Genomic DNA, 25,730 nt, shown 5'->3' on the forward strand with positions numbered 1-25,730 from the left:
GCCACGGACGTTACAAGGCGATCAGGACCACGATAAGTACCCGTATCTCCCGTATTGTTCAATAAAAAGCATTTTAATCCGATCGTCGGCCATTTTCTCCAAATTTTCTCCGATGCTTTCAACCATGCGACACCAATGGTTGGAAGGTGTATTGCACTCTGATACATTACCAAAATAAAAGAACAGAAAAAGAAAATGGCCGGCAATGGGATTAAAATGCTTTTTATTGAACAATACGGGAGATATGGGTACTTATCACGGTCCGGATTGCCTTGTAACATCCATGGCTCAGGGGTAAGCACTTTATATTTGAAATCTGAACGTTTATGTACATGTGAGAGTTGGCAATGTAAAAAAAAAACGAACACCACTATAAACCAGAGACTCGACAGCGTCATGTGAACCATGGCTACTGTTTGCGCTGCAGCTGAGCCCTAATAATGTTGTTTTCGTTTATGTTCACATATGCTGTTCACGTATGCTATTAAAATAATGCAGCTATTGCAGTATTGGGCCTTAACATGTGATTACAAATGTATTTGTATTTGGCCCCTCATATATATAATTATAAAATAAATGTAAATATAAAATCTGATATAAAATTGAAACATGCAGCTGATCGATGCGTTTCTGCGTCTACGTGTGGACAGGGATTTGTGTTTATCTTTGTCATGTGGCCAGGGATTCTTTTTAAAAACGGAGGACTAAAATATCCGTTTAGTAAAAGATCCATGTAGGTACGTGTAGCCAAGGCCTTAAGTCACGGCTGCCAGAGAGAAATAATAACAAGCCACAGCTCACAATCAATCAAAGCTGCCAGCTATATAGGTAAATGAGGAAGAAGAGAAGAGAGACAATAAAACAAGTTAAGAGAGAGAAGGTAGAGAGAAGGTTTGATAATGGAAGCACACCGCATCCTGGCTACGGCCATTGGTCTGCTATTGATGAGTTTAATGCAGCAAAATCAGCTCCTGTTATATTTGCTGCTGACCCGGAGGAGGAGCCGGTCGGCGGAGAACTACGCGCGTCTGCGACTTGGGCTTGGAGCGCCAGACTCCACATGGCTTGCGCCTCTCCCCCCCCACCCAGAAGCACCGCGCTAGCCAATGACACATGCGCAAAAGAACAAATGTATACCAGTCTGATACCAGTGCGTTTACATGGGCAATGTAGCCCGATTCTATCGGTATATACCAGCCCTTCAAACCCGAATGAAATTTCATTCGGATCAGACCGGTATGGCCATACCGATGCGTTTACATGAGCATTTCTATTCTGAATGAGCATTCATTCCGAATTGAAGTGGAATAAACCTGTCCATGTAAACGCAGCCAATGTGTGTCTCATATTCTCACCATGTTGTGGTTGAGGACCAGGCTGTTGTGCACCGTCCCGAAGCGCTGCACCAGTTTCTGGACCTCGGGCGGGCCGGTGGGCGTGTCCGGAACGTTGCCGATCACCAGCAGGCTGCTCCAGCCTACGGTCGCTAGCGCCCCCTAGAGGGCAGAGGGGGGAGAAGAACACCATTCCATCACTAATTAAGCCAATGTAGTCAACCAAGTTCAAGTTCACCAATTATATCAGTGGAATCAGGACACCACTTAAGCCCTTACATACTACGTCATACGACAGATAGTGAAAATAACCAAATCTACACAGCAGGCAAGGAGGACTACTGAGGAAAATATCACTTTTGACTTGATCTGTGCCCATAATACATGAGGGAAAAGGCTGAATACTTACCAATGGGTCTTGCGATACCTTCAGAAGATTGTACAGCGCCACCTGCAGGGACAGTTAAGCATTATTTTCAGGACAACAGGAGTAATCTTAGGCAGAAAAACTGCATGGGGTTTAAGTTATGTGCAAAAAAAAAGACTCTACAAAAAAAAAAACTCTACCAACAAAAAAAAACACATCCACATCACTACACCAAGAAATCAACAGAACAGATTAGGGAAGTGGTTCTCAAGCCGTGGGTCGGGACCCACAGGAGGGTCCCCATATGACAGCTAAGTGACAATTTAAGGACTTTTAAGACCTTTGTAATACTTCAAAAAAAGAAGGGAAAAAAAGAAAGAAAAAACACCATTGCTGCATCAAAAGTAATCAACAAACTGCAACATTGGTCTGACAAATAATATAAGAGGCGTTGTGAGCTTGTAGATCTGCTGTTTTCACAATATTTATCTGTGGAGTCAAACTAAATGTAATGCTTCAACTCCAACAATTCCAAGTGCTTGTCAGGGTGTGGGGGGGGGGGGGGTCCCCAGTTCAATATAATTATTTTGGGGGGTCCCCAGTTTGGGGGGTCGCGGCCTGAAAAGGCTGAGAAGCACTGTATTAGGGGGGTGTGGAGACAGAGAGAGAGGATGACAGATTGCAGTAAGGAGCGTACCGGTGTGTTGCGACTGACGGCCTGTTTGAAGTTGGTCAGGGTCAACGGAGAGTCGTTGATCTTTGCCGGGAAGAAGCTGAGGACCTTCACCATCTCCTCTGCCGTCTCTGCATCTGGCATCAACAGCAGCGCCTGACCCACAAAACAAAACAAAACCACCGTTCAACTTCCGTTCTCACTTTTTAAACCACATCCCTATTCTGGGCATGTCTTAACTCATACATGGGCAACTGGCGGCCCCCACCTTCACTTAATGTGGCCTGCAGGTTGATATCAGAGTACTATATATAGAATACTATATAGCATTGGTTCTCAAAGTGGGGTACGGGGACCCCCAGGGGTACTTGAGGCGGTTCCAGGGGGTCCCTAGCTAAATGATGGATAGGAACCAAATGGACCCTTATGGTTCTGTAACTCTGAGAGTGTACAAATGGAACCAAATGGACCCTAACGGGTCCATTTGGTTCCATTTGTACACTCTCAGAGTTAAATTAACATTGATTTTATAATATACATTCGGGTCCCAGAGGTATAAATGCCATTAAATGGGGCTCCGTAGCCTAATACATGTCAAACTGGGGGTCCTTGACATTAAAATGTTTGAGAATCACAGCTAGAAAGCCGTATAAACCTTCTCTTATTGGGGTCCCTGGCTTATCTTTTCAAATGGGGGTCCGCGGGCTAATAAGTGTCAATTTGGGGGTCCTTGACATGAAAAAGTTTGAGAACCACTGCTATATAGGAACTGGTTGGAATAACGTGTTCCACGCACTCCGTCCAACCAGGGAAACTCCCCCCTGTCAGGTGACAAGAAGGTCAGTTGGCTCTCATGCATTGAAGGAGGCATGAGCTCGGCCCTGGCCTCCCTAGGTTGGCAGAGGGAGTGTAGTGCCCAGGATTACATAGACAATTGGCACTGGGTGTAAAGAAAATGGGATATAGAATACTGATATATTTTTGATTTCAGCCATTACAATCGCAAACACGACCCGATTTAATTACTATCTATATTAGTAGCTTAATGACTAGTATTATGTTGTCTTTTTTATGTCCAATGAATGTGTATTTAAGTTCAAAATGTGAACATAAGTATAACTAAATATATTTGAAATTAAATAAAAATGTTACTTTTCAGGATTCCAATTCAAAAATAGCAAAAGATAAATCAGGTTTACAATTAAAAAAATAGCAGATCTACAAGCTCAAAATGTGTCGCCGTTTGAGCTTGTAGATCGGCTATTTTTGCTATGTTTAAGTGACATAGACTGGCCCGACAGTATATGCAATGTGTTCCTCTGGAGTGAGTGTGGAAATATAGTGGCCCTCTCCATCATCAAAGTTGCATCACCCCTGTCTTAACTCATTCACTGCCATTGACTGAAAAGCGAATTAAATTGTTTCTTTCTCATTTTAAATTACTTGAAAGACGGTGCACAATTAGAGACATTTCTTTTAAATGCAAATTGTGTATTTTCAAGTCAAAAAATGCACCCATACTTTTGAAAATTAAAACATAATTCGTGTTATTTTCATTTAAGGTGCTTTTCCATTAGTATTGTGACGACGGGTTTTCCTGGACACACCCACCTTCCCTAGCTGTGTGGCCACGATGAGGTCAGTGGGCGCTCCATACGGCTGGGCCAGTTTGATGACGTCACTCTCAGTCCAGCCGGTCTCAGGAAGTCCAGTGATCAACACTGTGCCGTTCTGAAACAAAACAACTCACACATTACACTCTTGCTTTTAGCTGATTTTTTGGGTTGTTATCCATGTCCTCACTGTATTGCCCGATTCACTGCGTTTTGCTATTATTTTAATGTTGTTTTAAGCTTTTGCCTTTCTTTTTTGCTTTATTGTTAAATTAGTTGTCATTGTATTCTTGCTCTGTAAAGCACTTTGAGCTGCATTTCGTGTCATTAAAGGTGCAATACAAATAAAGTTTATTATTATTATTATTTAAGCAGCACTATGCATCTGTACCATACAGACTGGACAAAGTAACATATTAATCGCATACAAAGTTGAACGATACAACTTGAAGTCCTAGTTCATGCTTCGTCACACAACAGTGTGTACATCACAACGTGTCCCATCACGTTGTGAGCGTTGTGATCATGTAGGAGTAAATGGCAGATAATAAATTAGACGTGCATACCTCTTCTGAAGTGTTCTTGGCAAGTTTGGGCCCATTTCCTGTAAGGGGAAACAGATAACACGGAGACAGAATGAGGATGACTGGCTTAACCCATTAAAACCGGGAACGCATCTGTGTAACCACTTAAACCATTATTTTATACGTTGGCTATTCAAAAAATAGCAGATCTACAAGCTCATAGCGCGGCACTCGGTGCCGCGCTATGAGCTTGTAGATCTGCTATTTTTGAAAAATCGTGCAAATATATTTTGAAAGCAGTTCCAGTTCCGAACCAACTTTTAGGGTTTTTGAACCAATACATTTTCAGTGGAAACACTCTGAACTGGTTGAAAATTAGGCGGGAAAAAAAGAATGGAACCTGGTTCGACCTCAGTGGGAAAGCTCAGACAGAAATGTGGACGGTCGCTCAGCTAATTACCTGAATCTTCACCATCTGCGGTAGACTTCTCTGGGGTAGATTTCCTGTGAAGACACAAAACACAAGTAGTCTTTTTACCTCTGATGTGTATGTGTTAGAGACAGCTAGGTTTTTTTTTTTGCCCAAGGACCCTCTAGCTGAGAGAGAGAGATGAAGCAGGGACCCTCAGCACTACATTAAGTGGATTAAACTTTTTCATAGATTTCATAGATGGCTTCATTGACTGTCATCAGTGTAAATTCATGTTTTTTGTCCATTTCAGATATTTAACCACTTAAACCTTCAATGCTTAGCACTTGATTTACTCCTTCTCCCCCTTATACCGAACCTCTTTGCCGAAAATAGCAGATCTACAAGCTCACAACGCCTCTGTGAGCTTGTAGATCGGATATTTTTGGCTAATGTTCCTCAGAATAGAGATGGTGGTTAATGTAAAAAAAGCATTGGGGTGCACCAAATCACAAAGATTTGCCGGACCCACTGGAGTAACTCTGAGGACCCCCTAGGGGTCCCAGACCCCCTGTTAAAGAGCCCTGTGTTGGAGACGGGGGGTCAGTGAGAGGGTAGGTACGTAGCCGTAGGCCTTGAGGAGAAAGGAGAGAAAACATCTCTAACGTACCCTTTGCTGAATGTTGATTTGTCTGCCTCTGGTTTCTGAAAGGAAGGAGACAACGCCATGAATAAAATGCATTAACAACAACACTATGCATAAACTATACGTAACTATCACATGAAGCAGGGTTCTTACAACGTTTTTTCAGGCCAAGGACCCCTTAGCTGAGAGAGAGATGAAGCAGGGACCCCCCCTACTACATATTGTATAAAATTGTGTTGCCAATGAAATCTTCTCATAGATGTCATAGATAGCTTCACAGAGAGACCAAATGAGAAGCAACTGGCGTAAATCCATCAAACGGTGCACCTACATTAGAGCAGTGGTTTTAAACAGGGGGTCCGGGACCCCTAGGGGGTCCTCAGAGCTACTACAGGGGGTCCGCCAAATCTTTGTGTGATAGGATTATTACTTTTTTACCGTGACCACTTGAACCCTAGCATCCCTTTTCTGAGGAGAACTTTAGCCAAAAATAGCAGATTGCAGCGCGAGGCGTTGTGAGCTTGTAGATCTGCTATTTTTGGCAAAGAGTTATAGGTGTGTAGAGGGAAAAAAGAGAAGAAAATGTTTATCTGAAACACAATTTTATACACTATAGAGTAGGGGGTCCCTGCTTCATCTCTCTCTCAGCTAGGGGGTCCTTGGGCTGAAAACGTTGAAGACCCCTGCTTTAGAGGTGTGCATTGGCACTGCCCTCACCATTCAATCAGATTACGAATAACCTTGTAATAATTTGATTCGATTCGACGATGCATTGTGATGCATCACACTTTTCGATATTACTGCACAACATGGCAACGTTTTCATCATTCAATACAAGCAGTCAGATATACTGAACAACATATACATCTGGCTGCTGCTCTGTGCAATTAGCAATATGATCAAAATAAATAAATAATAATAATGATTTTTGACTGATTTGAATGATTTGTGAATGGAACACAGAAAGTAGGTAGCTGATATATAGCACTTTTACCTTAGTGCTAGGTATACTCTTGGTTGCTTGTTTTTGCAGGAAATGCACTTGAGACTTCTGGTGATTAGTAGTTTTCGTTCCCTACCTATGTTGAATGCACTTATTGTAAGTCGCTTTGGATAAAAGCGTCTGCTAAATGACTGTAATGTAATGTAATGTAATGGATTCATAATCGTCCATGTCCGCATCGCGATTAATCTGTGAATCGATTATCTTTAACACCAATAACATGCATGCAGTACAGACATACATACATACATACATACATACATACATACATACATACATACATACATACATACATACATACATACATACATACATACATACAGACAGACAGACAGACAAACCTTGGCTAAGGTGGCAGTAATGGTCTGGTCTCTGATGGACAGGCTGGTAGATCGGGCCAGAGCCTGAGCATCCTCTGCCCATGTCATGCACACTGACGCCTAGCAACACAACACAACACATCCCGTTAGTGGACTGGTACGTTCATCAAGGGACTTGACCAAGAAAAGTAATGTCAAATTTAACCCATTCAATCCCCATCTGTGTAATTTCTATTAAAAAAATAAACTCTAACTGCTACGTCCAACCAGGGAAACTCTCCCCTGTCAGGTGATAAGAAGGTCAGTTGGCTCTCATGCATTGAAGGAGGCATGAGCTCGGCCCTGGCCTCCCTAGGTTGGCAGAGGGAAGGTAGTGCCCAGGATTACATAGACAATTGGCACTGGGTGTAAAAAATAGGGTTACAAAATTGTGGGATAAAAATGTAAATTAAAAAAATAAACTTCCTTTGTTCCCTGGAACAATACATTTTGAGATGGGCCAAATACATATCTAAACATGTTTTCTAAATCCTAACGGTATGCTATATCAGTGGTGCTCCAACTTTTCCATGTCAAGGACCACCCCAAAATGATATGTATTTGGCCGCGGACCCCCATCTCAAAATATGTTGTTCCAGGAACCCCCCCAGAAGCAGTTAGTTCAAAATGATCGCTTTAAAACATATACATTAAAATATTTGACACAACATTTTCCATGATTTGAAAAAAAATAACAGATCTACAAGCTCATAGCTTGGCAATTGTGCCGTGCTATAAGCTTGTACATCTGCTATTTTAGAATAGTCAAAGAAATCTTAAAATCACACAGATGCGTATATAGCCATCATTTTATACTTTGGCTATTCAAAAATAGCAGATATACAAGCTCATAGAGCCACTGGTGGTCCCCGGACCACTGGTTGAGAACCAGTGCTCTAATAGATGTCTAGCCTCTTGCACAGTGTGCAGAAAGTGGTAATTTTCACATCAAAAAGCAGAGGTTAGTACCGTCTGTGCGTTGTCCTTCTCCCCGTCGGCCTGGCTGCCTGACAGCGAGGACAACAGAACCACGTTGTTGATCTTGCCGAAGCCTCCCACCAGGTCCTTGACCTGTTCCTCCGTGGCAGCGGGGTGGATGCCCGTCAGGTAGACCAGACGGGACTCCACAGTGGTCACTTTCATCTTCTTCTTGGCCGGTGGACCTTTGGCAGGCTGCAAAAAACACACAGGACTTTTAGATCGTTGAAAAAAGTACTAATTGTAGTTAATTAACCCATTAACCCCTTTAAGACCGGGAACGCATATGTGTGTCATTTTAAGATTTCTTTGGCTATTCAAAAATAGCAAAGAAAGTTCATAGCATCTGCTATTTTAGAAACATTGACTGAACATTAACTCTTTAACTGCCAGAGTATATACACAATCTACCCCCTTCCCTGCCATAGAATAACATTGCAAAAATAGGTAAAATGTGAATTTTATCTCCGTATTTTTTAACATTGAAGTGAATGGAGCAGAAAATCTTCGCTGAGCCATGCGGAGAAAAACGAGAAATCTCGTCAATGGCAGGAAAAGAGTTAAGTGCAAATCTTTGACTATATATATTTTTAACTCTGTTACAACTTCTGTGGGGTCCCTGGAACCACATATTTTGAGATGGGGGTCCACGGCCAAATGCATTATATTCTTTTGAGCACCACTGATATTATAGCAACATACTTAAAAAAAAGATTGAGACATTTGTAGAATCCCCAGAAGCAAAGATTTTGAGTTACAAATGTTCGCTTTAAAGATAAAAAATATATATATATATATATATATATATATATATATATATGGCACTCGGTGCCACGCTATGAGCTTGTAGATCTGCTATTTTTGAATAGCCAAAGAAATCTTAAAAATGACACAGATGCATTCTTGGATTGAATGGGTTAATAAATCAAATTGTATAATGTAGCATTTAAACAAAACAAACAGAGAGACCCACTGTGTAAACGGGCTTGGAGCTCGCCGGCTTCGTCGTCTTGGTCCCAGGCTTGGCCGTCGTCGTCGTCGTCACAGGGGACTTGGTCGACGACGGTACTTTGCGCTTCGCCGAGTCTCCGCGTTTGGCCGAGTTGTCGTTTGTGCCCGCGTCGTCGCGCCGGGCGGAGCCGTCGCGTCTGGAAGAGTCATCGCGGGGACGCTTCAGGCCGTCACGGGAAGAACTTCCTGTAAGGGTAGATTGAGGGCAGGAGGGGGGAAAAGGGAAAGAATTAAGAACATAATGCTTTGATGAAATTTCATGCAATATATCGTGATATCGCAATATATCGAATATCGTGATATTATTGTTATCGAGGGCCTAATATCGCCACAGATATCATATCGTGAGATACCCATATCGTCCTACCCCTATTAGTGTGGAACAGGTCCATTGCTTTATAGTGTGTACAATAAACACATAATAACATGTGAAGCATTAAAATGTGCCAGGACAGTAGAATGCTAAAAAGAGCAACAACTAAAAAATGTCAAAGTAGGACATGAAGGTTAATTTACCCTCAGTTCAGTTCATTCATTTTACAGTAAAACAAATGTTAAAAGGAGTAGTTCACCCAAAACATTATTTATTTTCTATCAATTACACACACAAAGTAGACTCTTTGCGTCTCCTACCGGATACATTAGGGTCTTTATTATTATCGTCAAATGATTGGCTCAGAAATACGGCAAAAACTAGAAAAACTGAGACAAAAAGAATGCAAGGCTTCATGGGGTGTGTAATTGATAGGAAATAAGTAATTTTTTGGGTGAACTACTCCTTTAAAATAAAAGTCCTCAGGTCACTATAAGACATACATGGGCAACTTGGGGCCCGGGGGGGGGGGGCACATGCGGCCCCCACCTTCACTTAATGCAGCCCACAGGTTAATATCAGAATACTGATATATTATTATTGATTTCAGCTGTTATGATTCCAAACATGCAAACATGACCCGCTTTAATTACTTCAGTCTATATTAGTAGCTTAATGACTAGTATTACAATTCTACTGTCTTTCTCATGTCCAATGTATTTGTATTTAAGTTCATGAAGTTAATTAACATAAGTATAACTAAATGCATTTGAAATTTGAGTTTTGAGCTTATAGATCGGCTATTTTTGCTACTTTTCTGTGACATAGACTGGCGAAAAAAGTTAAAATACTGAGAGACAAGTATATGCAATGTGAACCTCTGTGGTGAGTGTGGAAATGTAGTGGCCCTCTGCATCATCAAAGTTGCATCACCCCTGATATAAGAGTAGGGATTGAAGACATGTATGTATGAATACCATCAAATGAACAGAACGGAGGGAGGAAGTGAAAGGAGAGAGGAGGAGGAGGAGGAGAAGAAGAAGACATGCTGACCTGGTGATTGGCTGGTTCTCCTCTCCGGTCGATGACCGCCGGAGGAGGAGGAGCCTCCTCTGTGAGAGTGGGAGGGGCTGTGGACGGCGCCGGGCCGCGGCTCCATGCGACGCACATGCTCCTCTGCTACACCACCAACACAAGGAAAACAATACTCAAACCTTTAACCCATTAAGACCGGGTAAAGCAGCGGTCTTCAACGTTTTCAGGCCAAGGACCCCCTAGCTGAGAGAGAGAGATGAAGCAGGGACCCCCTCTATATTGTATAACATTGTGTTTTAGAGTAAACATTTTTTTGTTTACTTGGTCTGCTCTTTTTTCCCTCTGCACCTATACCTCTTTGCCAAGAATAGCAGATCTACAAGCTCACAACGCCTCGCAGCGCGAGGCGTTGTGAGCTTGTAGATCTGCTATTCTTGGCTAAAGTTCTCCTCAGAAAAGGAATGCTAGGGTTCAAGTGGTTACGGTAAAAGAAATAATCATATCACACAAAGATTTGGCGGACCCCCTGTAGTAACTCTGAGGACCCCCTAGGGGTCCCGGACCCCCTGTTGAAGACCCCTGGGGTAAAGCATCTGTGTCATTTGAAAGTTTAGCTATATACTATATAGTGTTGATTTTTACAGCAAATTTAGATGTTGTTTTAGACAGTCTTTTGAATTAAATTCTATGTAGCTTTGGCCATTTTAGTCATCTGAAATGTTTTACTGTTAGTCTAGTTTTAGTCGACTAAATACCATAAGATTATAGTCGACTAAATCTACACTTCTACTAAAATGTATGTGAAAAAAGGAAGTCGCCGAACATTTTTCGTCATAGTTTTAGTGGACGAAATCAACACTGCTAGATAGCACATTGGTTCCCAAAATGGGGTCCGGGGACCCCCAGGGATCCTTGGGGGGGTTGCCAGGGGGTCCCCAGCAAAATGAGTTAATATAGCGTCACAATCATTTTAACCACTTTAACCATATTTTATGTATACTTTGGCTGTTCAAAATTAGAAGATATCTGCCTTTTTTTTTATCATGAACATTTATGCAAGTCTTTAATATGAATATTTGTAACTCAAATCTTTGGGGGTCCCTGGAACAAAATATTTTGATATGGGGGTCTGAAGCTAAATACATATACTTTTGGGGGTTCTTGACATGAAACACTTTGAAAACCACTGATACAGCTGAGATTTGATGTCTCCCAGGGACCCAAACAAGTGAAAATAGCCGATCTGCAAGCTCACAACATGTAGCGATGACGTGTTGTGAGCTTTTAGATCTTCTATTTTCACTATTTCTTAACCCATTAAGACCTGAAGCCGATTCTACAAATGTCTTTTAAATCGCAACAGTATTCTGAAAAACGTATGTTTCTATATCAGTGGTTCTCAAACTTGTTCATGTCAACAACCCCCAAAACTATATGTATTTGGCCGCGGACCCCCATCAAAATATTTTGTTCCAGGGACCCCCAGAAGCAAAGATTTTAATTAAATGTTCGCTTTAAAAAAAGATGCATTCAAAGATTTGCACACATTTTCACGATTTAAAAAAAATAGCAGATCTACAAGCTCGTAGCGCGGCACTACGAGCTTGTAGATCTGTTATTTTTGAATAGCCAAAGTGTAAAATAATGCTTTTAGCTCAAATCAAAAAGTGACACAGATGCGTCCCAGGTCTTAATACTACGAGCTTGTAGATCTGCTATTTTTGAATAGCCAAAGTGTAAAATAATGCTTTTAGCTCAAATCAAAAAGTGACACAGATGCGTCCCAGGTCTTAATGGCTTAAAAGTTTTTTTATTAATTGATTATTAATGTGTTTTTTTTTAAATGTTTTTTTATGGAATACTTTTGAAAAAAAAAAACATTGAAAATCTTGAAAATAATTAAAAACTAAATGTAGGAAACAAAAACTGAGTCCCGACACCAGCATGTGTGATGTACCTTGGTGGTGAGGACGGTGGGCGTGGTGGTGGGCCTGGTGGTAGGGTCTCCTGTACTGCCTGTGAGGGTGGGGACCGGGACCCCCACCCCCTCCTCTGGGTTTGCCAGAGGGCGGGGGGCTGGGGGACCAGGAGAGAGAGCGGGAGACGGAGCGAGACGGAGAGCGCTGCTGCTCCTGCTTGGCTCCGCCTCCTTGGTGCCAAGGAGCGGGTCGGGGCGCGCCATCCTGGACGGCAGGAGAATGCTCCCTCCTACAGGAGGAGAGGAACAGGGAGCGGGATCAAACGTTATGCATCCAGTGAATGTACAAGTTTTAACCCATTAAGACCTGGGACGATTCTTTAAAAAAAATCTAAATTCTAAAAAAAAATATAGAAAAAAAACGAGAAAAAAAAAAATCACTATTTTTCTAAAATAGTAGATCTACAAGCTCATGACGCGGCACTCGGTGCCGCGTCATGAGCTTGTATATCTGCTATTTTTGAATAGCCAAAGAAATCTAAAGTGACACAGATGCGTTCCAGGTCTTAATGGGTTACAAAGAGACACCGGAATCCCAAATTAACACAAAGTTACAGCAGTGGTTCTCAAAGTGGGCTCCGGGGACCCCAAGGGGTCCTTGTTCCAGGGGGGGGGTCCCCAGCTAAATTAGTTTGCATAGCATCACAATCATTTTAACCACTGTATCTATATTTTATACTTAGGCTATACAGTATAAAAGGTTACAGAAACCTTCTCTTCTGGGATTCCCTGGCATAAAACATTTTCAGATGGCGGTCCGCAGTCAAAAACAAGAAATTGTGAACCACTGGTGTGTACAGAATCCTTTGGAAATACAAGTTATACTGACCTCGGTAGCTTGGGTTTCCAGTCTGGGTACCTACACACACACACACACACACACACACACACACACACACACACACACACACACACAGAGTAACATCAGTTAAACACAAAGTGGGGCTTAGACAAAACAAATAACCAAACATCTCAAACATGTCCTCTCTGGAATCCAACAGACGGAAATCTGTTGTAGGAATGGCGTGTGACTGTAGGAATGGAGAACTGTGTAATTTATGGGATTCTATGGTTGAATATTTTACACTATAGATTTGATGTGTGGAAAAAAAACTTAGGGAGAATAATTTACAGGAGTTTCTGTACTAGAATAACTTACTTTAAAGGACAACTTTGTTTTTTTACAACCAAGGTTTATATTTTAGCTTGTAATTAAAATTAATAAAAGATGAGTGTTCTTTTTTTTCATTTACTGCTTTCTATAGTTTTAGCAATTTTCTCGATCTTTTTTACAGTGGGCGGGGGCATTCTGTCCGGTGGCTAAATATGTATTTTTTTACACAATAAAAAAGGTACGGTGGTCTTTGATGGCCAGATGTGAGTTATTGGGGGCTAGAAGAGCTACTGTAAATAATAATAAAGAAAACGCCGGGTTATTGTGTAAAAAAAAAGACATATTTAGCCACTGGACAGAATGCCCCCACCCACTGTAAAAAAAGATCGCAAAGATTGCTAAAACTATAGAAAGCAGTACATTTTAAACTTTTAACACTCATCTTTTATTTACTTTAATTACAATCTAAAACGTAAACCTTGACTGTAAAAAAAAAACAAAGTTGTCCTTTAAAGGGCCAAATCAATTCCTTTTGCATTTGGGGAAAACATATATAAAACATTTATATTTTTTTCCTCAGACTTCAGAGGGTGATTCAACGCTTCTATACGACACAAACGTTTGACCGGAGCAAAACAATTGAAGATCTACAAGCTCAAGGCTACAGGCTGGTAGATCGGCTATTTTCACTTCATATTCCTCTTGTTCAGCCCCAGAATAGGGGCGCTAGGGTTCATGTGGTCATATGCCTCCTCACTTGTTGCGTAGGTCACGGCAGGCCGCTGTGTGCCCGACGGTATTTAGGTGCTCAGTCCAATCCTAGAGAGAGCGAGAGAGACAGAGAGACAGCGAGACAGACAGACAGAGAGACAGCGTGACAGAGAGACAGAGAGAGACAGAGAGACAGAGAGAGAGAGACAGAGAGAGACAGAGAGAGAGAGACAGAGAGACAGAGAGACAGAGAGACAGAGAGACAGAGAGAGACAGAGAGAGACAGACAGAGAGAGACAGAGATAGAGAGAGAGAGGGATGTCAGGAGAGAAAATGGCAAATTATCCTCCAGATATTTAGGCGCATGTAACTTCAGGCACAAAGCAAACAGCATAGCCTACATAGTAAAATACAGATAGAGAAATCAAATGTAAACAGAGAAAGCGTATTATTTTTGTGGCGATGTTAATAATGCTGTGGCTCAGGCCCACCTACCATCTTAGAAGGCAGTGTGTACGGTTACGTGAGACAAAACATTCATTCCAGCTCGCCCTCTAAGACGCTGACTCGTCACATTCTCTACAAACACTAGTCTACATTTCTAGTGGCTGGCGGACTGTACATTTCAAGCTTTAACATGTTAAATATGCACGTATTCAAACATCATATATATACAGTACTTTTTCGCTGGTGTGTGGAGGTCTTTTTTTTTTCTCTCTGTCTTTGGTCACGGTAAATCCACATCACAATTAGCTTACAAGTAACACAAACAATACTTTCCAAATGATTCACTAGTAATGACTTACAGCAGGGGTTTTCAACTGATTTCGACCCAGGGACCACCATCCTGACTAAAAGCAACCTGGGGACCACCACTATTGTGCGTGGCGGGTCCATCATAGACCCACCCCACACAATAGTGGTGGGGGGTTCATGTACCACAGGGAGCTGGAGAAAATAGCAATAATATCAATATAATATCTAATAAAATACAGCGATTTTGTTTGAATATGATGGAATATGATTAAGGATTACTGTGATTATGGTAAGCTCACATTTCATATTACACACACACACAATACAGTAAGAACTCCTGTAAGTTATTAAAAGTAAAAAAAGTTTTTTTTGTTTTGTTTTTTTTTGGCCAGGGACCACCTGCAATACCTCCGCGGACCACCGGTTGAAAACCCCTGACTTACAGTATTGTTCTGTCGGCCAGAAACCATGTATGTCGTGTCCATATGTCATCTCTTAATGTTTATTTTTCATAATTCATAATTGAATGCCCTATTTTACAATTTGTTGTATGACGTGTCCAACAAAAGATTTTTTTTTTAAAACATACCTGATCTACAACAAGCTCACAACATGGGTGGGTTGTGAGCTTGAAGATCACCTACTGAATAATAATGACATGCCCAAAATAGGGACGCTAGATTGAAAGTGCGTTCGGTTGTTTTATTACTGACTAACTACATTGTCACAGACAATATTAGTATTACTTTTACGTTGTTTTTTTTTGTAACGGATTTTGGACACGAGAGGTCTGCACCCCGACAGCCAATCTATCGTTGTTGTCGGGCAGAAACCTCTTCATCTCCACATTTTAACTGTTTGCGTTTTTTTTCGTAAATGAACACCTTCCTTGGTCATACTACAGCGTCACACAAAAGCATCAAAAGTAGCAGATCTACAAGCTCAAAACGCGTCGCTTCGCGCCGCGTTTTGAGCTTGTAGATCTGCTACTTTTGCATTTAAATAAAAATCACACCCAGTGTGGAGTGAGTGGTGCTATTTATGAGTTATCACTTTCATCATGCGTCTCGCTAGCCAATCACTGTGTGTCTGCGAAGTTTGAAGTTAATTTCATCATGCATCTCGGTAGCCAATCACAGCACATCCTGCGAAGTGACACCATGTCGTGGCGTCACGGCATGGATCAATTCACACCTAGTGTAAATTGAGCGGTGCTTACTTTTTTTTACATTATTATTAATTTCATCATGCGTCTCGCTAGCCAATCACAGCGCGTCTGCGAAGTTTGAAGTTAATTTCATCATGTGTCTCGCTAGCCAATCACAGCACGTCCTGCAAAGCTTAGCCTATGGGCATGTTTTCCACAGCATGGCGTCACAGCGAAAGACACATTTTCACGACGGAAAGAAAAACTTTCACCACGGATGGGTCCTAAACCCTCTTATAGGAGCGGTTGCACCGTTCAAAAAAATGTTTTGGACATGTGAGGTTTCCACCCGACAGAGACGATATGCAGACATGATGCTTTTAGCACAAGGCTTTGAACATGACATGTTACACATAATAACAAAGCTCTGTCTTACAAGCAGGCTGAGTGCCAAACAGAACGGACCAATGGAGAGCATGGATTTTGTCACAGAAATGTTTCTTGGAGGCACTTCAATCTTCAATCTCTTTTTTTTTTCCCCCATCCTGTCCTCTACACTTCAAATAATTCATTGCAACTCATCTTTGATAATTGAGTAATTACAAAGAAAGAAAAAGAAAGTTTTAACTGGTTTATAAAATAATAATAAAAAGGGGGAAATACATTTTAAACAGCAATATTTTAATTAGGTGAAAATGGCATTTTGGTTTTAGTCAAGCTAGTTCTAGAGAAAAGATGCGGAGCATGTACAGGAATGTTCCCTGACAGATAATAAGGGGACGTACCATGATATCCAATCGGCTGAATGGAAATTAACGGGAAAATCTTACATGAATTAGTGGCTGGACATTATTTTAATTAAGATTAATATAATGTAATCCATTTACACATATGTGTATGCTCCTATTAGGAGCAGGGAGCACCATTAAAGTAGCACCCAGGGAGCAGTCAGGAGGAGTTAAGTGTCTCTTTGCTCAGGGGCACTCCCACACAGACTGGGCAGACGGGGAGGCAAACCAGGGACGTTCCGGTTCCCAGACTGCCTCTCTACCGACTCAGCTACTGTATAGACCCCAGATAAATGATTGCTAGTTCATTTTCATTATTACATTAGCAATTCTAAAACAAATGACAGACCATATAAGACCAAAACAATAAAAATGTTCTTCGATTGGGATCCCAGAGATAAAAATAAATAAATAGACATAACATCAAATGGGGGGTCCATGGCTTAATGCTTATGAAATTAGGGATTGTCCTTGTAATTAAAAGGACACTGATTTATTCTAAGCGACTCAGCAACAGCAAGATGTTGGTCCTAAATTGCAATTGTAAAAAAAACACATGGTACGTAATTCAACTTAACAAAATAAATGTATTGTAAAACCACATTGATTTGATATCCATACATTCGATATAGGCTTACGAGTATGATTGTGATATTTCATTATCATTTGATGGACCCTAAATGTATTACGACCATTTCATGACTCCTACAGTCAGATGTGTTAATAACATAATTATATTAAAGAAACACTACACCCAAAAGTGATGGAATTAAACTGAACTGAGATTATTCCGTAACAAACTCAAACTATGCAAGCAGACAGTATAATTCAAGTATCAGAAATGGTTATGATTTGTTTAATTCACGTTCTCTGTGAAAGCATGTGGATTTTCAGCAGGTATTCTAGGAGGCAGTCAGTCATTGACACAAATTATACAATTGTATGTTTGGGTGTAGTGTTCCCTTTAATCAAAAAGAATATTGTATTTAGTTCTTCAATTTGTATTTTGGTTGGAGAAAATGTAAGGCAAAAGGACAAATGAAAAACAATTTGTTTTCATGTAACTTTTTGCTCATAACTGCTCATCTCAAATTCCTATTAAAAACAGCATCTGAAGACATGGTGCTCGTTGGTCTTTTCACACTGTTCTCTCTTCAAGTAAACAAAAGGAATGTTGTTACTAGAAATAAGTAAATAAATAATAACTTTAATTTAATTTAATGTATTAATTGATCCTAATTTATGTGTAAACATGGACTCTCACAGGTGCATTTTTACTCAAACTCCCACACAACATCTTCAAAAGTAAAACATCAGGGATTCTAATTTTGGAGAGTCATAGACCACCGATTAGTACTGATATTGTCAAAAATTGCACTTGAATTTATTTTTAAGCCCTATTCAAAGGCTTTCAAAAATAGCCGATCCACAACCTTGTAGATCTGCTATTTTTGAAAATGTTGGAAGATTTTATAGAGAGTGACATGCCCAAAAAGATGGCGATAGAAAGATTTCAAGTGGTTAAAAACCGGGACATATCGGCTGCATAACTGCCAAAACCGATGTCGTCCAAAAAGTCAAATTATGACCGATATTTTGGCCAGACCAATAGATGGTCAGGCTCAGATCACCTGGTGAGGGTCTCAGGACTGAAACGGTGTGTTTCCCAATAAATAATCCCCGATTTGTTTGCATCTGAAGACAGTGTGTGGGATTTTAAAATGTTTTAATTTTTTCCTACTTTGTAAACTATGAAACGTCTTGGCTCATCAGGCCTTTAAATGAGTCCTTTCTTTATTCCCTTCAAAAGGCTGTTATCACAATGTTGGTTAAATGATCTGATTCTACACTTTATCAAACATTCAAACCAATAGGAATGGTAGCGACTAGTCCAGTGGTTTTCACACCAAGGGGAAGTCAAAATCCCAAGGCACAGCTGGACTTGTCTTAGAAACATAACTAGGGATGGGGCGATAATCGTTATTTTTGTTTATCGTGATAAAGAAACGCTCACAATAATCATATCACGGCGATTTTCAGTTATCGTGAAATTGTCCTCCATCATACACTAGGATGAATTCGCTTTTGTTGAGCTACAAATTCAGTACAACTTCCAAAAATAGCAGATCTACAAACGCGTTGTGACTGTGAGCTTGTAGATCGGCTATTTTGGGTGATCGTTCCCCCCCAGAATGAGAATGCTGGGGGTTCAAGTGTCTAACATCCTATCCTGACATGTTATTTTCATATCGTCCCATCCCTACGTACAACGCACCAGTATGCCTCGTGTGAAAACCACTGATCTAGTCAGCATGGTCGTTTGGAACCAATAATTGATTTCAATGAAGAACATTGAACCAAATCTGAGTCTAAATGGCAAAGGGGACGACCAACATGTCTGACAACTGCCTTGCAAAGGAAAATGGAAGACTTAAGATTCAAAGAGTGCAGGTATTCCTTTTAAAGGAGCAGTCCAGGTGGTGCACTCACAGCTCAATATTACCACGGGTGCTGGATACGGAAAAACACATAAAACTAAAGAGAAAAATACCCACACTCCGTCTTCTTACGCTGCCAAAACTTTACTGGAGGCGGAAGAACACAATATTTCCACCTGCTCGATGTCTTCCGTCGGGTGCTACGAACCAAAGACCTCGAGCAGGTCGAAGACGTTGTATTCTTCCGTCTTCGATAGAGTTTTGGGAGCGTAAGAAGACGAGGTGCGGACGTTTTTCTCCTCAGTTTATTCCTTCAAGGAGACCCCCTAGACAATGACACGATGACACGTTGGCACTCACCTTAGCCTGATCACACTGTGTCTCACACAGGGAGCAGGTGTGGGGGAACACCTTTGGAGACTCTGCTGAGAAATCACATATCATGGTGGGCGTGGGCAACCTCTTGGTGCTGCCGTGTGATTTCGAAACTGAGGACGACGATGACGACGCAGGACGTCTGGATGACGATGATGTAGAGTCGTTCCGTGGTGTAGTGTCGTTCCGCGGCGTGGTGTCGTTCCGCGGCGTGGAGTCGTTCCGCGACGTGGAGTTGTTCCGCGATGTAGAGTTGTTCCGTGGCGTAGAGTCGGTCCGCGCCGTCGAGTCGTTCCGCGACGTCGAGTCGTTCCGCGTTTCCATCGACGACGACATGCTCGGTTTGCTGGGGCCGTCCCTCCTGTAGTCTCGGTCTCGATCTGGACGACGAGATTTGGCCGGCGGGGGAAATTCTCCCGGCGGCGACCGCCGTTTGTTTTTGTGAACTTCACCAGTTGGCCTGCGGTAGTCCAGGTCTCCGTGCTTATTTGGTTCAGCCGTGGGCTGCAGACGAACCTGCCGCCTTTCAGGTATGTCCATTTTGTGTTTAGTAGCCGAGGATGAAGGTGGCGGATGAGGAAATACCATTTTAACCTTCCTTTCACTAGACAGCTGCTCTCGTTTGAAAGTCTCTCTGCCGCCGCCGCCGCCGCCACTGTTGTCGTCAGCTGCTCGACTGGCGTGACCGTAGTCGATAACCTTTCCTGCAGTCTGCGTAACGCTAAGGAGACTGGGCACGTCCGGGGACCGCGAACGCCCCGCCGCCCTTGGCGGGGGGCGGGAGGCGGGCGGCAGTATTTCGTGGACGGCTCGTGAAGCACTTTGTGAATACGAGGAGGACGAGGGAGCCGTGCTGTTCTGGGTGCTCGATTTATTGATCTGGATGTCCCGAAGGATGAAGGGTAAAGTGTCGGGGGTTAGCTGGTCATCGGGGTAGTGACTCAGGACCTCGAGGTCCTCATTGGAGAGCCCGAAGCTAGCCAAGATACTACCTGCACTTTCTGGGGTGTACAAACCCAGCATATCCACACCTCCACCACCGCTATTTCCACCGCTACGGGGACCTCTAGTCTGAGGGGAAAGTGGACCATGGACCGGGGCGTTCCACCCCTGCATACCTATTGCAGAGTGGCTGGTCTGGGGCTGTTGCTGTGGCGGAGGCCCTTGATGGTGCTGCTGCTGGGGCTCGTGGGTCACGGCGGACGGAGGAGGATTGTTAAACAGTTTGCCGGGGTGTTGGTAGTTTGACCATTCAATCCCTTGCTGGTGGCCCGGTGGCGGTTGGCTCTCGGAGTGAGGCGGCGGGCCGGAGCCGTAGCCTCCGGACCCCGGCCCTTGGTTTGGGTTCGGCCGGTTCATGAGGTCCATGAGACGATGGTCCATGTCCCTGGAGCCCCTGATAGCCAGGGCTGACTCCAGCTCGTCGGGCAGCTGGGTGTGAGGAGGGTACTGGAAGCGACTCTGCTGCTGCTGCTGCTGCTGTTGGTGTTGGTGGTGAGAAGGACTGGGCCTGTTGGAGAAAGGCTGTGGTGGGCCCTGTTGCTGGCCATGGTGGTGATACATTGTGCCGCACTGATACGGCAACGTTCTTCTTCTGCAGTTTTTCCCGTTCGTTGCGACGAGACTCAGGATAGCGAGGTGTGGAGACAGCGCAGCCGTTAAGCGGTTGCTGCGATCACGCTGGCTGCCGAAAGTTACGGCTGCTAGAGCGGTGAGTTGCTGAAGGGCGAGCTGGGCCTGAGCTTCGATGTGGACCAACTGCAGAGCTGCCGCTGCCGCTACAGCACCAGCTGCGGGTCCAAAGAGGCAACGGGCCCCTCTGGTGCCGGTGGTGGCGGCGCCAAATGTTCCGCTCGGGCCCAAGCGGAGGGAGTGAACGAGAGGCGATTGACTGTCTGTGAGCACAGCGAAGCTGGGAGATGAAAAGCAGAAATATATTAAAGATGAACAAGCGTTTTCCTTTTTCTTTTTTTTTTATCTTGAAAATGTTTTGAGCTTAAGTCCTTGTCTGTTTTCACTGCTTCACTAAACGTTGTCACAGTCTTCCTGTGTGATTGAGGACATATTACACAAAGGACATCTGTTAGGCTACATCGCAGAAAAATGTAGTGAGATTTGAGATCTCCTCCGTGTCCAATGGATCCACCATGGTCGTCTTGCAGGACGGGAAAGCAAAGCAATGTTATGCAACAACAGTGAATCAACGCAGAAGCATTTTCAACTCCAGGTAGCTTAAATGAGCTTGACATGGACAAAAAAACAAAAACAAACACACACATCTAGGCCTGACCCTACAGACCAGAGACAATACCGGCACACCACACTTAAGCTAATGGATGCAATTCCCGATCCCGACCTCCAGTCTACATTAAATGTAGGAAAAGTGAAAGTTTTGTCAAAAATGTTTAATGGCAAAGCAAATCTGTCTCCATTTGCGAGCACCCGGGATAGGCTGACTTTTAAGAACCACGCTCATGTACCATAAACTGGAATGTAATTCCATAGAATTTAGTCATCTGATGTCTGTTATACGTTATGCTGGATGTTAAGGGCACACAGCATCAAGAGTCATGGAGGAGTTAGGCTTGTCACTGATCTGATCTAGGTTAGCATCGTGCAAATTAACAAGCAACTACAAGTTTAGCCAATATGACAACCTTTGAAATACTGCAAACTAATAGGCCTATACTGAATACTGATGCTTTCCAACCCATCACTCACTATGCTACTCAAGCTCTACTCTTATATGTTCCCCACTAAAGCCTACTTTTTAAAAGTAACCATAGAAAATGGTAGTTATAGATTCAATGAGCATAATTTTGCAGGCAGAATTAAACAAATATCTGCTATATTTTAAACCAGTCACCAAACAATAACAGGTTCCAGGCAGTACCCCACAATGTTGCATTTTAGGGACACGGACTGGGATTTTGACCAACACCCAAAAACAAGGACGTGTCGTTTAGCCTTTCACGGGAAAGATAGTTAAAAAGTGTCGCTCAAATAAAACTTGACTTTACGGGTTCTGCAGGCTTGCTAACCCATGCTTTGTAAAAGCCAATATAACATATCATGCGTTAATTAATAAGAGACAGTTAAGACAAAATTAAGCATCGAAAAACCGTAACAAGCACAGCATGTCATCTATAAAAACAGACCTCTATTTAACTGCTTTAGTTGACAAGGAGATCCATTCACTGTTAAGATCCATGTAGGCCACATAATAGGCATTTGTTTCCGTACAAAGAAAAACATTATAATAATGACGCATCGTCATAAAAGTCACCTTGAGCCAGAAGCTGAGAGACACTTTGAAATACTTTACTTTAAGTCTTAAGTCCTCCAATGTAGTAAGATCACCAGGGGTAGATGTAGCTCACTAGGGAATATTTCACGACTACTTAAAGATTTAAGGTAAAATAAACATCCCATGCCTCCAACCACCTCAACAGAACACCAGACTTACATCCTACATCGGGGCGTCTCTCTCCAGACCTGGAGCAGGTACATTTACCAGGAAGTTTCACAACACAGACCGGGCGAAAATAAGACCATATTAACAGACAGGAAAAGCCTTATTGAAACTTAAACAATAATAAGCCTATCTATAGACGCTGACTGACGTTGCCTTTGTGAATTTAGTTGTTATAATACGTTATCAGACAGTATAATGATGAAAATATCTGCCGCAGCATGTCTACTGGCTTCCCTGCAGGCTGGTGTTCCACAAGCCTTTTCGGGGACCCTAGTTGATGCCAATGGACAAGATTATCTCAAATAATTGCGATTAGGCGATGATGTAATAATTGTGACAGACCTAACTGAGAGAAGGCAAAACAAGCGCTCCCTACGTGCTTCACAGCCAATCACAGAGCAGCAGAGCTCAACTTGCTTGGGAGTGCCAAGACACTGACATATATTAAAGGCAGTGTATGTGACTTTGACCTGTCGTGTTTACATAATAAAACAAATACATTTCTACCAATCATTTCCATCTATACCAGCGGTTATTAGCCACTGGAGTGGTGTGCTGTATTTTGGCGTTTTCACCGTTTGTTTATGGTTGACCGGGACGTTCTTGGGCTACCAAAACAAACAGTGAAGCATTACACCAAAATGTTTGTTTTGGAAGACATCCCAGTCTACCAAAGTGAGAGGGCAATGTCTTTCAGCAGGTAAACACCAACCACACTACTCCAGTGGCTGATGACTGCTGGTAATGAGTGAAATGATGGGTAAACAATTGAGATGTTTTGTAAACACAGGGTAAAGTCACATACTATGCCTTTAATACAGAGGTCTTCAAAAGGGGGTCCATGACCCCTAGGGGGTCCTCAGAGCTACTACAGGGGGTCCACCAAATCTTTGTGTGATAGGCTCATATTTTTTACATTAACCACTTCAACCCTAGCATCACTATTCTGAGTGGAACATTAGCCGAAAATAGCAGATCTACAAGCTCACAACGCCTCGCAGTGCGAGGCGTTGTGAGCTTGTAGATCTGCTATTTTTGGCAAAGAGGCTTGGTGTAGGGGTGGGGGGGGGGGAGAGCAGGCCAATAATGATGGTTAAATGTCTGAAAATACACATTAATCCAACATACACTGATGACAGTGCTGTCAAAGTCTATGAAGCTATCTATGAAAATGTTTAATCTGCAACACAATGTTATTATGTAGTGGGGGGGTCCCTGCTTCATCGCTCTCTCAGCTAAGGGGTCCTTAGCCTGAAAACGTTGAAGACCTCTGCTTTAATATGTTATGACATGTTCAGAAATTACAGACGTTTTGGTGGGGGTTTTTTTTACCCCTTTTTTCGCCCCAATAAAGCCGCTTCCTCCCCACACACACTTCTGTGTTGTCACTGCTGTCATATCAACACCTGCCAGTGAGGAGCCCCCTCCGGGAGGACGTAGAGCCTTCGTCCTACTCCTCCCGCCCAACACTAGTCCCTGCTGACCGGTGCCACCAGCCCAGCCCGTATACGAATACGTGCAATAACAATTTGAACCCTCCGCTCTCGGCTTCCCTCCCCCCCCCCCCCATTGGCCAAAGCCGGATGCACCACGGTGGATTCGAACCCACAACCACCGTGGTGGTGGTGGACAGGTGCTCTAACACTGTGACAGCCGAGCTCTGAGACTTTTAGTGAAACAGAACGAAAGCCCCGCCCCCCATCATCAATATAGATGACCGGGGGCTCTGAAACTGCAGCCCACTAACAGGGGGTCCGGGACCCCTAGGGGGTCCTCAGAGCTACTATTGGGGGTCCGCCAAATCTTTGTGTGATAGGATTTAGTTTTTCTACATTAACCACTTGAACCCTAGAATTCCCTTTCTGAGGGGAACATTAGCCGAAAATAGCAGATCTACAAGCTCTCAACGCCTCACGCTGCGAGGCGTTGAGAGCTTGTAGATCTGCTATTTTTGGCAAAGAGGCTATAGGTGTAGAGGGAAAAAAGAGCTGACTAAGTAAAAAAAACATCTACTCTGAAACACAATTTTATACAATATAGAGTAGGGGGTCCCTGCTTCTCTCTCTCTCAGCTAGGGGGTCCTTGGCCTGAAAACGTTGAAGACCCCTGCACTAACACTTATAACGGGCGAGGGGGAGTAGCAGGGGTAGCCTACCATAGGACCACAATGGAAACAAGCCCTCAGGGCTTTTAGAGTTATCCTCATAGCATGGCTTGCATAATTGTACTACGGTTTGCAAGTTGTTAGTAAAAGTATTCAATCAATCAAAACTCAGGAGGTCGGAATGGCCATCTTGGAATCGGAAGGTTCCTGGTTCGATCCCCGGCTACCGTGTTGGAGGGAAGTGTCCTTGAGCAAGACACTGACCAACCGAACCCCTGACTGCTCCTGGTGAGCAGTGTGTCTGAATGTTAATGCACACGTTGTAAAAAGCGTTGTGGCTTCTATATAAATGCACCATTTACCGGTCTGACATAATAGGCCTACAGCTTCGTGGTAGGACCTGGTGGTGGTGCCGCAACTATGTTCGGCTACTCGCGACACCGTCGTACGACGAGGCATTCATTACACTGGGGTGGGGGGGGGCATCCTGTGAGCCTCAGCTGGGTGGAGAAACTGACCCCCCCTCCCACCCCTCCCTTTAAGAGCTAATGCTAACGTTACATAGACACAACCAGGTTA

General features: G+C 43.0%; 1 protein-coding gene across 2 annotated transcripts in view; it reads right to left on the reverse strand.

The window, feature by feature from the left end:
- Window positions 1–25,730, reverse strand: part of LOC311053135 (uncharacterized protein) — a 50,369-nt gene that overhangs the window by 24,264 nt on the left and 375 nt on the right. Inside the window, exons 2-16 of one of the 2 annotated variants that reach the window (XM_084068544.1) lie at window positions 19,558–21,484; window positions 14,115–14,176; window positions 13,073–13,102; window positions 12,223–12,473; window positions 10,284–10,406; window positions 8,880–9,103; window positions 7,898–8,101; window positions 6,911–7,009; window positions 5,591–5,625; window positions 4,972–5,015; window positions 4,554–4,591; window positions 3,986–4,105; window positions 2,399–2,530; window positions 1,744–1,785; window positions 1,356–1,496 (exon numbers count right to left, since the gene is read on the reverse strand). In XM_084068544.1, coding sequence (XP_083924670.1) covers window positions 1,356–1,496; window positions 1,744–1,785; window positions 2,399–2,530; window positions 3,986–4,105; window positions 4,554–4,591; window positions 4,972–5,015; window positions 5,591–5,625; window positions 6,911–7,009; window positions 7,898–8,101; window positions 8,880–9,103; window positions 10,284–10,406; window positions 12,223–12,473; window positions 13,073–13,102; window positions 14,115–14,176; window positions 19,558–21,135 — 3,123 coding nt within the window. In that variant the 5' untranslated portion in view covers window positions 21,136–21,484. Of the gene's footprint in view, window positions 1–1,355; window positions 1,497–1,743; window positions 1,786–2,398; window positions 2,531–3,985; window positions 4,106–4,553; window positions 4,592–4,971; window positions 5,016–5,590; window positions 5,626–6,910; window positions 7,010–7,897; window positions 8,102–8,879; window positions 9,104–10,283; window positions 10,410–12,222; window positions 12,474–13,072; window positions 13,103–14,114; window positions 14,177–19,557; window positions 21,485–25,730 lie in introns of both variants that reach the window. The other variant, XM_084068543.1, reaches the window with a different exon arrangement.

This window comes from Gymnoscopelus microlampas (genome assembly GCF_963454915.1).
Source record: "Gymnoscopelus microlampas genome assembly, chromosome: 2".
NCBI classification, from domain to species: Eukaryota; Metazoa; Chordata; class Actinopteri; order Myctophiformes; family Myctophidae; genus Gymnoscopelus; species Gymnoscopelus microlampas.